This window comes from Sminthopsis crassicaudata, chromosome 2 (genome assembly GCF_048593235.1).
Source record: "Sminthopsis crassicaudata isolate SCR6 chromosome 2, ASM4859323v1, whole genome shotgun sequence".
Taxonomy (NCBI): domain Eukaryota; kingdom Metazoa; phylum Chordata; class Mammalia; order Dasyuromorphia; family Dasyuridae; genus Sminthopsis; species Sminthopsis crassicaudata.
The window spans coordinates 2944114-2957373 of record NC_133618.1 but is presented as its reverse complement, the minus strand read 5'-3'; the positions used below and the strand labels follow the sequence as shown (position 1 = coordinate 2957373).

At 42.1% G+C, this 13260-nt stretch overlaps 1 protein-coding gene across 10 annotated transcripts in view; it reads right to left on the bottom strand.

Moving 5' to 3' along the window:
- Positions 1 to 9228: 9228 nt before the first annotated feature.
- The window catches only part of PUM2 (pumilio RNA binding family member 2), a 75291-nt gene continuing 71259 nt past the window's right edge, over positions 9229 to 13260 (bottom strand). For all 10 annotated transcript variants that reach the window (XM_074285372.1, XM_074285378.1, XM_074285379.1 and 7 more), the window contains 2 exons: positions 12203 to 12395; positions 9229 to 12075 (listed from right to left, as the gene is read on the bottom strand). In XM_074285372.1, the coding sequence (XP_074141473.1) occupies positions 11944 to 12075; positions 12203 to 12395 (325 nt within the window). In that variant the 3' untranslated portion in view covers positions 9229 to 11943. The remainder of the gene's footprint in view (positions 12076 to 12202; positions 12396 to 13260) is intronic.

Sequence of the window (13260 nt, the reverse complement as noted above, 5' to 3'; positions counted from 1 at the left end):
GCTGCACGTGGGCAAAACTTGTTGGAGCCAAGGGAAGAAACCGAGCTAAGCGACGCTGCCTCCCCCTAGAGGCTGTAGAGTAGGGGAGCGTCCACCCCAGTGATCCTGGAAAATGTGCCTCCATTTGTTCTTGCTCTATCTTCAAAGTAAATAGTCTTTTGTAAAAGCTAAAAATGTTCGGGAGATCAACGGAATTGGAGCTTTCTGGATATATATATATATATATATATATTATTTCCTCTTTACCATTCCCAAGGAGAACAGGATTCCCGGAACCACCAACCCTTCTCTCCGCTCTAATCCTCTGTGAGTGTAACCTAATTACTCTTTTTCCTACATGATTTTGCTTTGTAGAAGCACATCATACTCAGTTCTACCCCAATCTTTCTTTACTAATGGCAGTTTTAGACAGTTTATATTTGCACATATAAAATATAAACAAGCTTGTCTTTGAATTTCCTGTAGTCTCTGATGTTTAATATTTTAACATACTTGTTAGATTTTATTATATTATTTATATTAACAATTGTAAAATATGCTAATATTTTCTATTAAATTCAGGTCTTTTTGCAACAAAATCATGAATGTCCTTTTTTTTTTTTTTTAAATCATTCAGGATTATGCTTAACTTTTCTGGGTAAGATCTTTTTAGTGACAACCCCCAGTTCTTTTGCTTTTTGATATATAGTGTTCCAAGACTTGTCATCTTTTAGTGTTTAACCGCTGCTAGATCTTGTGTGATTCCAATTGCAGCTCCATATTTGAATTGCATTTTTGCTTGTTTGTAATATTTTCTCCTTGACCTGGGAATTTCAGAATTTGACTGTGACTCCCTTTTCTTTTAGGCTGTCTTTCATGTGGTGATCAGTGGGGTTTGTTTGTTTGTTTTCCTACTTATACTTTCCTCTCATGTTTGAACACCTCAGTAATTTTCTGTAATTATTTCTTGTATTATCTTATCAAAATTCTTTTTATGGTAGCTTTCAAGCAGCCTAGTTATTTTTGTATTTTCTCTTACTGTTCTATTCTTTAGATCGTTGTTTCTATGAGGTCTCTTTTGCTTAAAACTCTGGACTTCCTTTTCTAGTTGGTTAAATTTTTTTCATAATCTTGGATTTTTTGAGGGGGATTGTTTTAATTTTTTTCTTAATCTCTCATTTGACTTTCAAAGTCTCTTTTGAGTTCTGTGAATACTTTTGGGGCAAGTGATCATTTAACATTCTTTGGGATAGGAGAGACTTTAAAATTTTTTTCAAGATCCTCCTCTGAAGATGAACCCCAATCTTCTCTATTCCCCTAGTAACTTTCTATGGTTGGGTTCTTTCTCCTTTGTCTGGCTCATTTTTATTTCATTCTAACAGATTGTTAGTAAACGTCTAATCCTGGGTATGGGGGATGATGCCCTCCTTCAGCCCTCCCATCTGGCCTGAAACTCCAAATCAAGAACTCTGCCTACTTAGAAGTGCCCACTGCTGGGGCACCATTTCTTCTCATCCGGGCTTCATCTTGGCAGCACAGATAGGCTGGTCAGCTGAGGTTCCTTCTGTCTTCCCTTGCCCAGACACCCACACTGTCTGGGAAAATTCCTGTGGCTGGAACTGAGGCTATCTCAGCACAATTAGCCTGGAGGTGGTTACACCTCATGTAGACCAAATCTTGGTCAGGGGTTTTCTTCAGATTTTCTCTTGCCTAAGAGGATGTTTGGCCCCAACTCATTTCTTTTCATCTTTCTACATTCATCCTGAGGCTCTCTTTTATCTTGTTTGTAGGGAGCATCTGGAGAACATGGAATTTTATCTCCTACTCTGCCATCTTCCTACAATTAGTTTAATTGCTGTCACACTCTGACCCACATGGAAATCTCAAATGATCTACAATCCTCCAAGGTTTTTTTCAGGCAAACTGCTCTTATCTTGTACTTGTAGAGCTGGGATTTTTTTTTTTTTCTTTTACACAAAAGGTTAAGATTTTGATCTATTCCTATTGGCCACTCCCTCAAACATGCAGTTGCACCGGCAGATTGGTTCCCAGAGGATCAGCTGCTACCTCAGTTCTGGGCATTGGCCTGTGGATAAGTGCTACTAACACTATCTGATGAACTCCCACTAGTGTGCTCCCCATTGACAATCAGCCAGTGGATTTAGTCCTTGTAAAAGATTTTATTCAGTTCTATAGCACATAGTAGCCACAAAATGATTTCTCCCAAAATTTCTCATTCATTTACAAACACACAGAGAAACCTCCCCAATTACTACACTGTGTGTCCTCTGATCCAGCAATCCCATTACCGGGCCCATACTACAAAGATTTTTTTAAAGTGAGGAAAAGGTTTATGCTAAGAAAATATTCATAGTACTTTTTGTAGTGTCAATGAACTGGAAATGAATGATGTGTCCATTATCTTGGGCACTGATAGTGTACAAATATAAAATATTGTTGAATTGTAAGAAACAAAGAGATGGTTTCAAAGAAACCTGAAAGATATATAAAGTGGAGTGAAGCAAGTAGAACCAGGAGAGCCATTTAAATATTTGTTTAAAAAAAAAAAAAAGACATAAGAGATTTGATTAACATAATGATCAATCGCATTATCCAGAGGACAGAAGATGAAGAATAACAGACACCCTCATGACAAAGTAGTGATGTAGAATGAGACACATTTTTTGATATGATCAATTTAGGAAGTTTTGTTTCCTACATTTTTATTTCTTTTCTGTTTTCTTTTTCCCAAGCATGGGGTGGACATGGAAAGAAGAACAAATAAATAAATGCTTGCTAATTGAAAGAAAATATTAAAAGAAATAAAAACATTCAGTTTGGGGGGACAGAGAGTGGTCATAAAGCATGATGGTAGTGATGCAGTCATGGAAGTGTAGCTAAAGCGACTTAAAACTCTTGAAACTTGAGTCTTCAATTTCCTTTCTCCATTAAGTTTCAGGATAGGGAATTTTGGATAGTAATAGATGTGTGGGATGGCAAACCCCAATTCAAAAATATTCAGAGACATCTCAAATTGAACAGAAGCTTTATTAGGATCTCATGAGAAACGGACAGTCCTCTCACTGGAGTCCCAGAGCGGGGGAAGGTCAGTTTCTCAAAAGCTGTGAGATAATTTAAATGGTCAGTGAAAAAAAAAAAATTACAGAAACTACTCACCCACCCTCTCCTGTCCATCCTCCTGAAATCATTGGCAAAATCGGCATTTATTCCTTTATTTGTCTCTGGAATATAGGTGGGCTTTTATGGCATGAGGGTCTTGGTTATACGAGTCTTGTATCAAAAGAAAGAGTCTGTTCTGTTTCTAAGGTTAATAATCAATTAAGATAGTTTAAGGAGACTTAGTTTTACCTCAGGCTTTTCTCACTCAGAGATTAGCCAGTTTGTAGACTTCTCCAATATCTCCAGGACATTAAATAGATTCTTCTCTAAGCAGTTCTCTCTTAAATGTTTTCTCTTGGAAAGTCTGTTCTTCCCACAGCCTAATGATTAACAGACCCTTAGTGCTAAATCTGGAATTATCAAGGGATTATTCTGAGAAGTCCTCAGTTTCCCGGTTTGCTCATAGATAAATTTCTCTCACACTAGCCAGAGCCCGGCTTCTTCTGGACAGGTTCCTTGTCTCTATACTGGCTCTTTGAAAAGACTGGACTGCTAGATGGGTTCATCTACTGGGCATACGCTTTGATGGGCAGCTTGCAGTCTCTACCAGCACCAGTTTCAGCTGGTAGGGTGAAGGAAGGCATGTGAGTGATAGATGAGGAACAGGAAAGAAGAGGAACTCAATAGTTAAGGTCCCAATGTTTTTAGTAATTGATCAATGGATTTTTTCTATTTTCATTTTGCCCACGGACTCTATTAAGTCTAGGCATTCTTCTATTATGATTTCTTAACATAGTGTACTCGGTTGACTTTCTCTTTAATCTTAGGTTATCAAGATTTTTTTTAACCTATTGTCTTAAAACTTGTTTGTCAGTTTTTCTTTAAAAGATCAGACATATATTTTTTCTATTATTTATTCTATTTTAAAAGTCTTTTGATTTTTGTTCTAATATTTCTTGCTGTATCATGGACCATGGAAAGACCATCAGTCTTTTTTTAGTTTTCAAGAAAATCATTTCTTAAGTAAGATGTGCCACTTTCTCTTCTATTTCTTCTTTCCAATTCTTTGTTCTTTTAAAAATTTACTTTATCCTCTATTTTTAATAATAGCTTTTTATTTTTTAAAATACATGCAAAGATAGTTTTCAACATTCATCCTTGAAAACTGTGTTCCAAACTTTTATACCTCGCTCCCATCTTCTCTCCCCTTCTTTAGACATTATCCAATGTAAGTTAAAAAGGTACAATTTTTCTAAACATATTTCCACACTGATCATGATGCACAAAGAAAAATCAGAGCAAAAGGGAAAAAAAGAAAAAAAAAAAAAGTCAAGCAAATACTAACCAAAAAAGGTGAAAATATTGTTGTGCTCCACATTCAGTCCCCATCATCCTCTCTGGATGCAGATGGTTCTATCACAAGTCTATTGGAATTGCCCTGAATTACCTTATCTGATTCTTTTCTTTAGAACTTTTACTTCTTGCTTTGTTTCTTCTAGATGCTCATGCAATCTTCATAAAAAGTCCACTGAGGGAGAGGTATAGAGATAGAGGGAACAAAGATAGAAAGAGGGAAAGGGAAAAAGGGGGAGAAGAGGAAAAGGAAAAGATAAAGAAGAGAGGGAGAGAAACAGAGAGACAGATTGAGATTTTCTAGAGAGGCAAATTGGAAATCAGAGCAATGTTTCTCTCTTTGTTTTCCTTTTCTTCTTCCTCTTCCTTCCCCTCTTTTTGTTTTATTATTATTTTAAAATTAGTTTTATTTATTTATTTACTTATTTTTATTTTTATTATTGCCCCTCTCCCCCAAACAGTAACATCAACAAAACTGAATTAGGGTTAGCAAAACACCATGACCATTTCAGCAGTGACAGATACAATTTACTAATCAGTATTCTGGGATTGTGGTTGTTCATTTGTGAGTTCTTTCAAAGTCTGCTTTCTAGTCCTTTCCTAAGCAAAAGTGCTACTATATTTTTTTAAGTGTTGTTTGTTCCCTTTTTCTTTGATCTGTTTGTTCAGTCTTTTTTTTTTTTTTTTAAACACTTGTGTTTATCCTTTATACAAGTTAAGTAAGTAAGGTTTCTGAGATGTCTGCTCCCTATGCTCCCTTTTCTTATATTTGGTTTTGCTTGTGTATCTTAATTATTTGAAATACTGAGATCCTATCTTTTTCTTCCTCTCCTAGTACATCATTTTTCCTATTCTTTTGTTTCCACTATTAAAACCAAAGAAATTGAGATACATTTTTGCACAATTCTCTCTTTGAAAAAACATTTCCCCCCAATTACATGTAAAAGCAATTTTAAATGTTAGTTGTTCTTTTGTTTTCAGTTTGGAGTTCCGAATCCTATCCTTCCCACCTCCCCTTCCTTCCAATGGCAGTATCTTGTCATGGCAACAGTTTGGATTTACGTTATGACGACTTACATGATGCTGCTGCTCAATACGAGGAAGATACCAGCTGCTACGATGGTGGTTCTGGGAATGAGTTGTGACTGGCTCCCTCTGTGCTGCCCAACCATCTCAGGCCAAAGGGAGCAGCAGAAACTCAGCAGAGCCAGTGACAAAAACTACACGAGGCAGGGGGAGGAAGGAAAAACAAGCCTATTTACCATTGGCGGGGATCTGAGTTTGCTTATTTATTATTATTTTTTTTAATGGACCTCTCACTGGAGAGGAAGTAACTCTGCAGAATATCTGAATTCTTTCAACACACTATCACAACTCCTTTTTGAAAAGAAAACCTCTTGAAGAATTAGTCTCTCATTTTTAAAAGAGGAAGGGGAGATGAAGGAAGAGAGGGGGAAAGAGGAAGGGAAAAAGAAATGAAGGGTGGTGAGCAGTATTCACCCTGGAGCCAGGCTTTGGTTTTTTAGCATGGTAAGGCCTGTGTCCCTTGAAGGCAGCAGTAATTCAGGAAGAAGCTGACCACTTCTCCTCTTATCTGAATGTAATTTTTCATTGCTTACCACCATCCCCCGCTTCCATTTGCTCAAATGTAATACCCTACCCTACCTAGCTCTTGTGCTTGCAGCTCAAAACTACTAAATTCTAGTCTTTTCATCAAGACTACTTGAAAATCCTCTTTCACAGGAGCTCTTAATCTGGGATCTGTGAACTTACTTTAAAAACTTTGATAATATCTATTTTCTTTGTAATCTAATGACTTTATATTAATTAAAAAAATTTTTTTTTAGGAGTCCAGAGAGCCAAAAGGATTGCCAAACTATTCCAATGGTTTTATTTTCTATAATTAAAGAAAACAAAACAAAACAAAACAAAACCTTTTTTTTTTCTCCTAAGAATTCATAGATTTTTATCACAGAGCCAAAGGGGTCTGTCTCACATCAAGTAAAGATCTATTTTTTACTTGTGTAGGATCATATCTAGTTTTGGAGGATAAGTTGTTCTTATACATAAGCCCTTTTCTTTTGCCTTTTGGAATATTACCATCCAAGATTATCTTTCCCTTGTAGTTCTTTGGTTGTTGAGTCTGTTCTTGCTGGTTGTTTGCAGTATTTTATTTTCACCACAAAACTTTGGAATACGGTATTTCTGTGTATTTTTAGTTCGTAGTATCTTCCAGGTGATTGGAGGGTTATCTTCACTTTTTCCTCTGGTTCTAACCGATTTAGGCAACTTACTGATTTTTAAAATACAATATCCAGATTTTGTGTTGGATAGTGATTTCTTGGGAGAGCAATGGTGCTTAGCAATCTACACAACTCCAACCCCAATCTATTTCTAGGTCAGTTTTTGGCAAGTACGTTTTTATTTTAATCTTCAATCTTTTGATTTTGTTCTAACTTTTTTTTTGTCTCCTAGAGTCATGGAGCTCTGGTCATTTTTTCAGACTCCAGCCACCGGTAAGGCTCTCTGCTTTGTGCCTAAGCTACTTATTTGCATTCCATTCCCCCCCCCCCCCCTTCCCAAGGTCTTATTTTGATTTTCATTTCATTTTTCCCTCTTGCTTCAGTTCTTCCGTCCTCATGGCTCTTGTTGCCACGACTTTTCCCCTTCAGTTCTGTTCACGTTTACTGTTAGAATGTTCAACAGGGATCAGTTGCCTCGTGGAGTCCTCTCAGTCCAGTGTTCTTGGTTGTTTAGCATCTCCAATTTTCCCTGTGCCGGCTTTCAGCATTACTAACCTTTAGATCTCTTTGCTGTGGGTTGCTATGGCTTCCCTTTCCCAGCATCCATTGGGTTCTAGGTATCTTAAGGAGTCTGTTACTCTTTGCTTTGTTTTTTATTTTTGGAGACTGGGTATCTCCCTCTCTCTCTCTCCGGGCTGCAAGTGCAGGGGCCCCTGGAAGGCCCTGAAGCCTTGTCCTGACCCAGCTCTGCCCTGGGCAGATTTGCCCTTCCTTAGGAAGCCTAGTGAACCCCTGGGGCTTACTATATTGAGGCTAGGGATAAAGTGTTCCTAAATTAAAAAAAAAAAAAAAAATGCCCAAAGCAGGATTGATGGTGAACCTTGACCTTGGGCCACCATTTTTCACCAAATGGGAACTGAGAAATCACCTGGTCAAGCCCTCATCCCTCTCCTGGGGCCAGAAGGGATGATGAAGGTACTTCTGAGGGGAGAATCCCTTCGTATCATGGATCAAGAAGGAGACTGACCCAACACCAGGCTTCCACCATGCAAGCTCCTGCCCCAGGTTCAGCACTAACTAGAACCCTTCTCTTCCTGGAGATTCCTGCCCCCATTACTGCCCTTTCTGGGTCAACTTCTCATCCACTCTCCCACCCCCAAAGAAAGCTCCGCAGGGACAGGTACTTACATCCTCACAACAGGCCTGGTTGCTCAGGGGGCTTGAGGGTCAGCCCCTGCAGGGGGACACCGGTGACTTCGGGTCCTCCACAGTTCTGGGAAGTTCCACTGGTCTGGAGATATCCAACTTTCCACCATTTTCAGGCTTTCCTCTTCATTTCTATTTAGCTCCTTCCTTGTTTCAAATGTTAACAGTTCCATAGGCAAAGGAGTAGCTTTAGCTCTATTAGCATCCCGCCTAGAAGCAGAGACAGCGCAAGAAGGGCGTCCCCCTTGCGTAACGGTCGCTGTTTGGAAGGGCTTGAGCTGTCTTTTCCTTCAATCATCACAAATCCCAAGTGGAAGGAAGGCCCCACATGCTGGGAAGCTGAGCGTCACTGTGCGCTGATTCTGTGACTGCCTCCAAATGTCTGGTCAATGGGCAATTTCCCTCTTACCTGTGCTGACCAAAGCTTTCTCCTCGGGGTCCCGAGAGCAGGGAGGCGCTGGCTCACAGATGGCGACCTTTCTTACATGGAAGCTGCTCTGCAGACAGGTGCCCAGTGTAAGCCCAATGTGCATGTGTGAACACATGAGTGCATGTGAATATGTGTGTGAGCATGAGTGTGTGACTGTGTGTGTGAGTGTGAGAGAGAGAGAGAGAGAGAGAGAGAGAGAGAGAGAGAGAGAGAGAGAGAGCGCGCACACGCACAGCGCTGAGCTGATGTCAGGGACCCAGCCCGGCTGGACACAGAGGAGCACAAGGACCCAAGTGACCAGATTATGGCGGGACGTTGGTCCACAGGGGCAAGAGGAATTTTGATGTGACCCAAAGAATGAGGCTGGATCAAGGATGACATCAGCCAAGAGGCCCCTTTTGGCTCCACAGGCGGGTGGTTACCACACTGTGAAGAGACTTTAACAGCTGGACAAGGAAAGCCCTGCACTCTGCTAACAACTAGACAAATAGGGGGCGAGGGAGGAGGGTGCCAGATGAGGGGAGGGGATGCTGCAGGAGGGTGCCAGGGAGGTCTGGGACACAGCCTCTAAGGAGGCAGCTTCTGCTTCATCTCTGGGTAACATGAGACCTAAATAGGAATGGAGAATGGTCCCCAAAGGGGAAATCTTTCTGGGACACGCCAAATTAACCTCCTGTACTCACTCAGTGGAAGGTAATTGTGTGAAAAGCCAATCATATTGGTTCTAGAGTTAACAAAACCTCTTTATTTCCGTCCTTTTCCTTCCCCCACCCCCCCTTAAATTACAAAATTATCCACAGTGGTTTCTAGCCCATCCCCAAGTCCCAAGCAGCCTACGAGTGGGCAGCTCACACAAGCTAAGCGAGGTGTCAAGGATTCGCTTTTATCTCCCTAGAGAAAAACACAAGACCAGGTTTATTTCATACAATGTTATTCACACTTTTTCAATTCCTAGTTTATACAGAATATACAAATAAGTGAATAAAACAGTATTCCATATGAACCAAAAAGAGCCAGGACTTATCAGACTAAACAAACTGGTCCAGAAACAATGCATATCAAAAGGAGACACTCGTGTGCAAAAGCTGAATGGTTCTGCCCAAACAAACTTCCCCTTCAGGCTTCACCCTAACTGCATCCCAGATGAACACAAAGGCTTAGGAAGGTGGGTTTGGGTGGGGGTGGGGCAGGCAGAGGACCCAGTAAGGAAACCCTCCGAGATCTCACCAATGGGTTTTAGCCAAACAGGCCTCCGAGCGCCAGGGAGGTTTAATGTCGCCGCCTGGACTCGAGCGGTCTCAGACCAGCTGATCGCGTCGTGGACACAGTCCCTGGATGGGACTCAGGGTTCCTGACCCTGTTTCTAAGAAAGACCAGCTTGGGGACCCCAAAGGGGCCTATAGATTGCATCTCACATTCGGGTTCCTGATTGGGTCAAACTAGGAACTCCGACCAATGACAGAAACACGTTCTGGTCAAAAACTGGGACCAGGAGACAAAAGCCTTGTTAGGAGACCAGTGTCCCTCCCCAGGACTGGCAAAGTAGAGATGGATGGCATGGGTGGAAACGACGGATGAGCTCCGCGTGGTCAAAGACTGTGGCCGTGGTGGTCTAACTGAGCCTGCCAAACATTCCCTAAGCCGGCAGAGAGAGACGCCAATGAAAAATCGGCTAAATCCCCTCTCTTCTTCACCAAGGAATGTTTTTCTTTTGCTAGTATAAATCCAAAAAACATATTCCTGGCACCCCCCCCAATTCCTGCTGTCAGTACAGATTCATGATACGAATGATTAAAAAGCCACAACTCTCTACAAGCAGGATCGCCCCCAGAGAGGGTTCCTTCTCTTCTGAAGAGCCTGGAAAAAATGCCCTTTGACATGATCCAATGACTGAGATGGCACAAAACCAAAATGGGCCAACAGAAATGTTTTATACAAAATACAAAGCACTTTCTTTATCTTTCAGAAACTGAATATACAAAGCAAGCTTTTTTTTTTTTCCAAAATATTTCCATAGGCAAAGGATTAAAAACGACTTTAATTATACACATATGGTCACAATTTTGCCTTAAAAAGCTCCTTGGGAAATGTACATAAGGCCTCTTGTAAATGTACATCATCTTCGTGTTACTGTTACAATGTCCAATGTCCAGAGAAAAGAAGGGTATTTTACAGATCTGCTCTTACTTGGGAGCCTATTGAAAAATACAGGACTCTTCTGTACAAAGCAAAAAAATCACACCACATTGAGGAAGATGGAAAAAGCCGTGGCTTCTGCGGTGAGATGCCTTCTCAGTCCAGAACGCTCTGACTAAGCACAATAATACCCTGACTTCAGTGGAACCCAATCCAATTCTCAAAATGTCTGGAGTAACAGAATCAACAGCTATGTTATAAAACAAAAGGACATTTCTCACAATAGATAAAAAGAAACCTGGTTCAGATTCCTGAAACCATATAAAGATAAAATTTTTTTAAAAATCACTCTTGATTTGGAGAAATAAATTTACATTATACAACACTATATGTCAGGGCAAAAGGGCTGGGGATCTGAATATACACTAAAATGCAATTTTCTCCCCCCCCCAGGGTAAAACAAATTACATTTACAGCATGAAGGTTTACAAATGTACATCTGTACAGCCAAGAAAAGCTTCACTACCAAATTAGCCAAGTTTGTAATAAACATTGAACCAAGATCTGCCGTCAAACTGTAAACTTACATCTAAGAACTACACGCATACAATGCATATATTTATAGGAAGCAAAAAAAGCTCTCTGAATATGTCCTCATGCTTCAATGTCGCTTCTACCCAGGCCCTCCCAGCCTCCCCCCCACCCCGGCCGACCCCCAGCGGCACGGCCGCCCAAGGAAGGGATCTGGGCAGTGGGGGAGGGGGAGGGGATGGATGAACAGCCATGATTTTGCTCTGCTACCTCTTACAATCACTACATAGATAAGGAGACACAGCGCATCTTCTATACATTGCTAGAGAAATCAAGGGCAGTGTCTGTAACTAAAACCAGCTTCGCAGCCAGAGGGGGAAGCCTTGCTCTTCTCCCATCCTCTATGATCTTGTCCTCATTGAGTTACCGGGGCAACAGGTTGTGAATTACCAAAAAACAACTTCACTTCCTCGGTGAGCGGGTAATCGTATTTATGCAGGTAATTTGTCAATCTGGTATAAAAGACTTCACAGAAGGGGGGGAAAGGAGGACTATTATTCTATATACATTTCTATAAACCTGTTGTGCTATGGGGTAGGAGACCTACCAGATTGCAAGCCAGTTTATTAAAAGAATACTGTACTTTTTCCTTTTAAAAACTATTTTTTTTTTGTGACTTTACAAGGTAAAAATTTACAAAATATGTGACAGCTATTTTTGATACAATTACATCATATACAGGCATTCTGTGCTTTGCCAGCAATCCAATCTGATAGGTCTTTAATCAGGGCTGGAGATATTCTATCATTCACCCCCCCAAAATATACACAAGAACCTTAAAAAATGTACAAATGGATGAATCAAGTCAATAAATAGGTCTGCTTAACAAAAAACGGCCACCTTCCGAGTCGAGTTGTGTTTTGATAATTCACCAGAGCAGCGCCCCTACAGCACGCCGTTCGGGGGGCCCCCAACGGGCCCCAGCTCCGAGCTATTTTTCAAGTAGTACTTTTCCAGCTTGACCAATATGTGTTTCCCATACGTATACTTGCGCAGAGTGGCGACGTGAGGCCGGATCTGTGGTTGAGAAAGAAACAGCCGTCACCTGTGGGCCGCGCAAAACGAGGGCCCCGGGCCGTGGTCTCCCAGTGGGCCGGTGGCCCTCGGGCCTGGGGCTCCTGGCTTCGCCCTCTGCCCGACCTACCTTGTGCATGAGGACCTTGCGTTGCCCGGGCTCCGCCATGTCGATCATCTTCTGGATGACGTAGTTGGCGTACTGGTCCTTCATCATGGTGTATAAGGCACTGTGAGGACCGTCGTTCTGGCAGCAGACCTCGTCAATCAGCAGGGCTCGCTCGGCGCGGGACGCGTGAGACACACACTTCTCTACTACGTTGCTGCCAAGACAGGACAGGCAGGGTCACAGTCTGCTGGGAGTCGCGGCGCCATGCGTCCGGCCGCTGCACAGCAGCCGGCCTTCTGAGCTCCCCATCCCCGGATCCCTGGGCGTCTTATGTTAAAAGTCAAGTCCCATCCACCTCTGGTTCTTAAATCAAGGGATTCTCCCTCAGGATCTACAGCTCATCCCGGAGGGTGTTCGGGTTGCTCCAAGATGTGGCGTCACAATGATGGGCACCCTCAGGGTTCCCATTTCCCTTTCCACCATAGGTTTTAAACCGCTTTCCAAGACATTGTTGTTAAAGGGAACAAACAGTCAGGAGTCTCTCTGCTCCACAGAGCATGGGGCATAACAACTCCTAGGAAAGCTTGCCTTGCCCAGGATCTAGGCACCTAAAAGCCACTGGCTGGTGAAAGGGCACTCCAACTACCTCCCTGGAGTTCCAGGGACCCGTGACGGAAGTGATGGAGCTTCTCACTGGGGCTCCTGCCCCAAACTTGGCATTTCCAGCTCGTGCTGTGGGGGAAACACAGTGGGCAGACTAGGGCCCCCTCCCTGTGCCAACCAGCATGGACAGTACTCCTCTATTAAAAGAAGGCCCCTGGTTTCCTCCTGCTCAGCTGCTCACGGAGTCAGGTAGCCTGGGTTGCTCCTGGCTCTGAGGGAGCCCTTCACAATCCCAAGCACAGAAATGCCCCAAGGACTGGCACAGCTCCAGCTTTGTGGTCTCGAGACCCTCTGCATGCCCAAGAATTGAGGACCCCATTTCTGACAAGAGCTTCGCTCTAGGTCACAGATTCAACGTTTACCATGTTAAAAACGAAAAGCTCTCCACAAGAGCTCTGATCACACTCAGACAACAG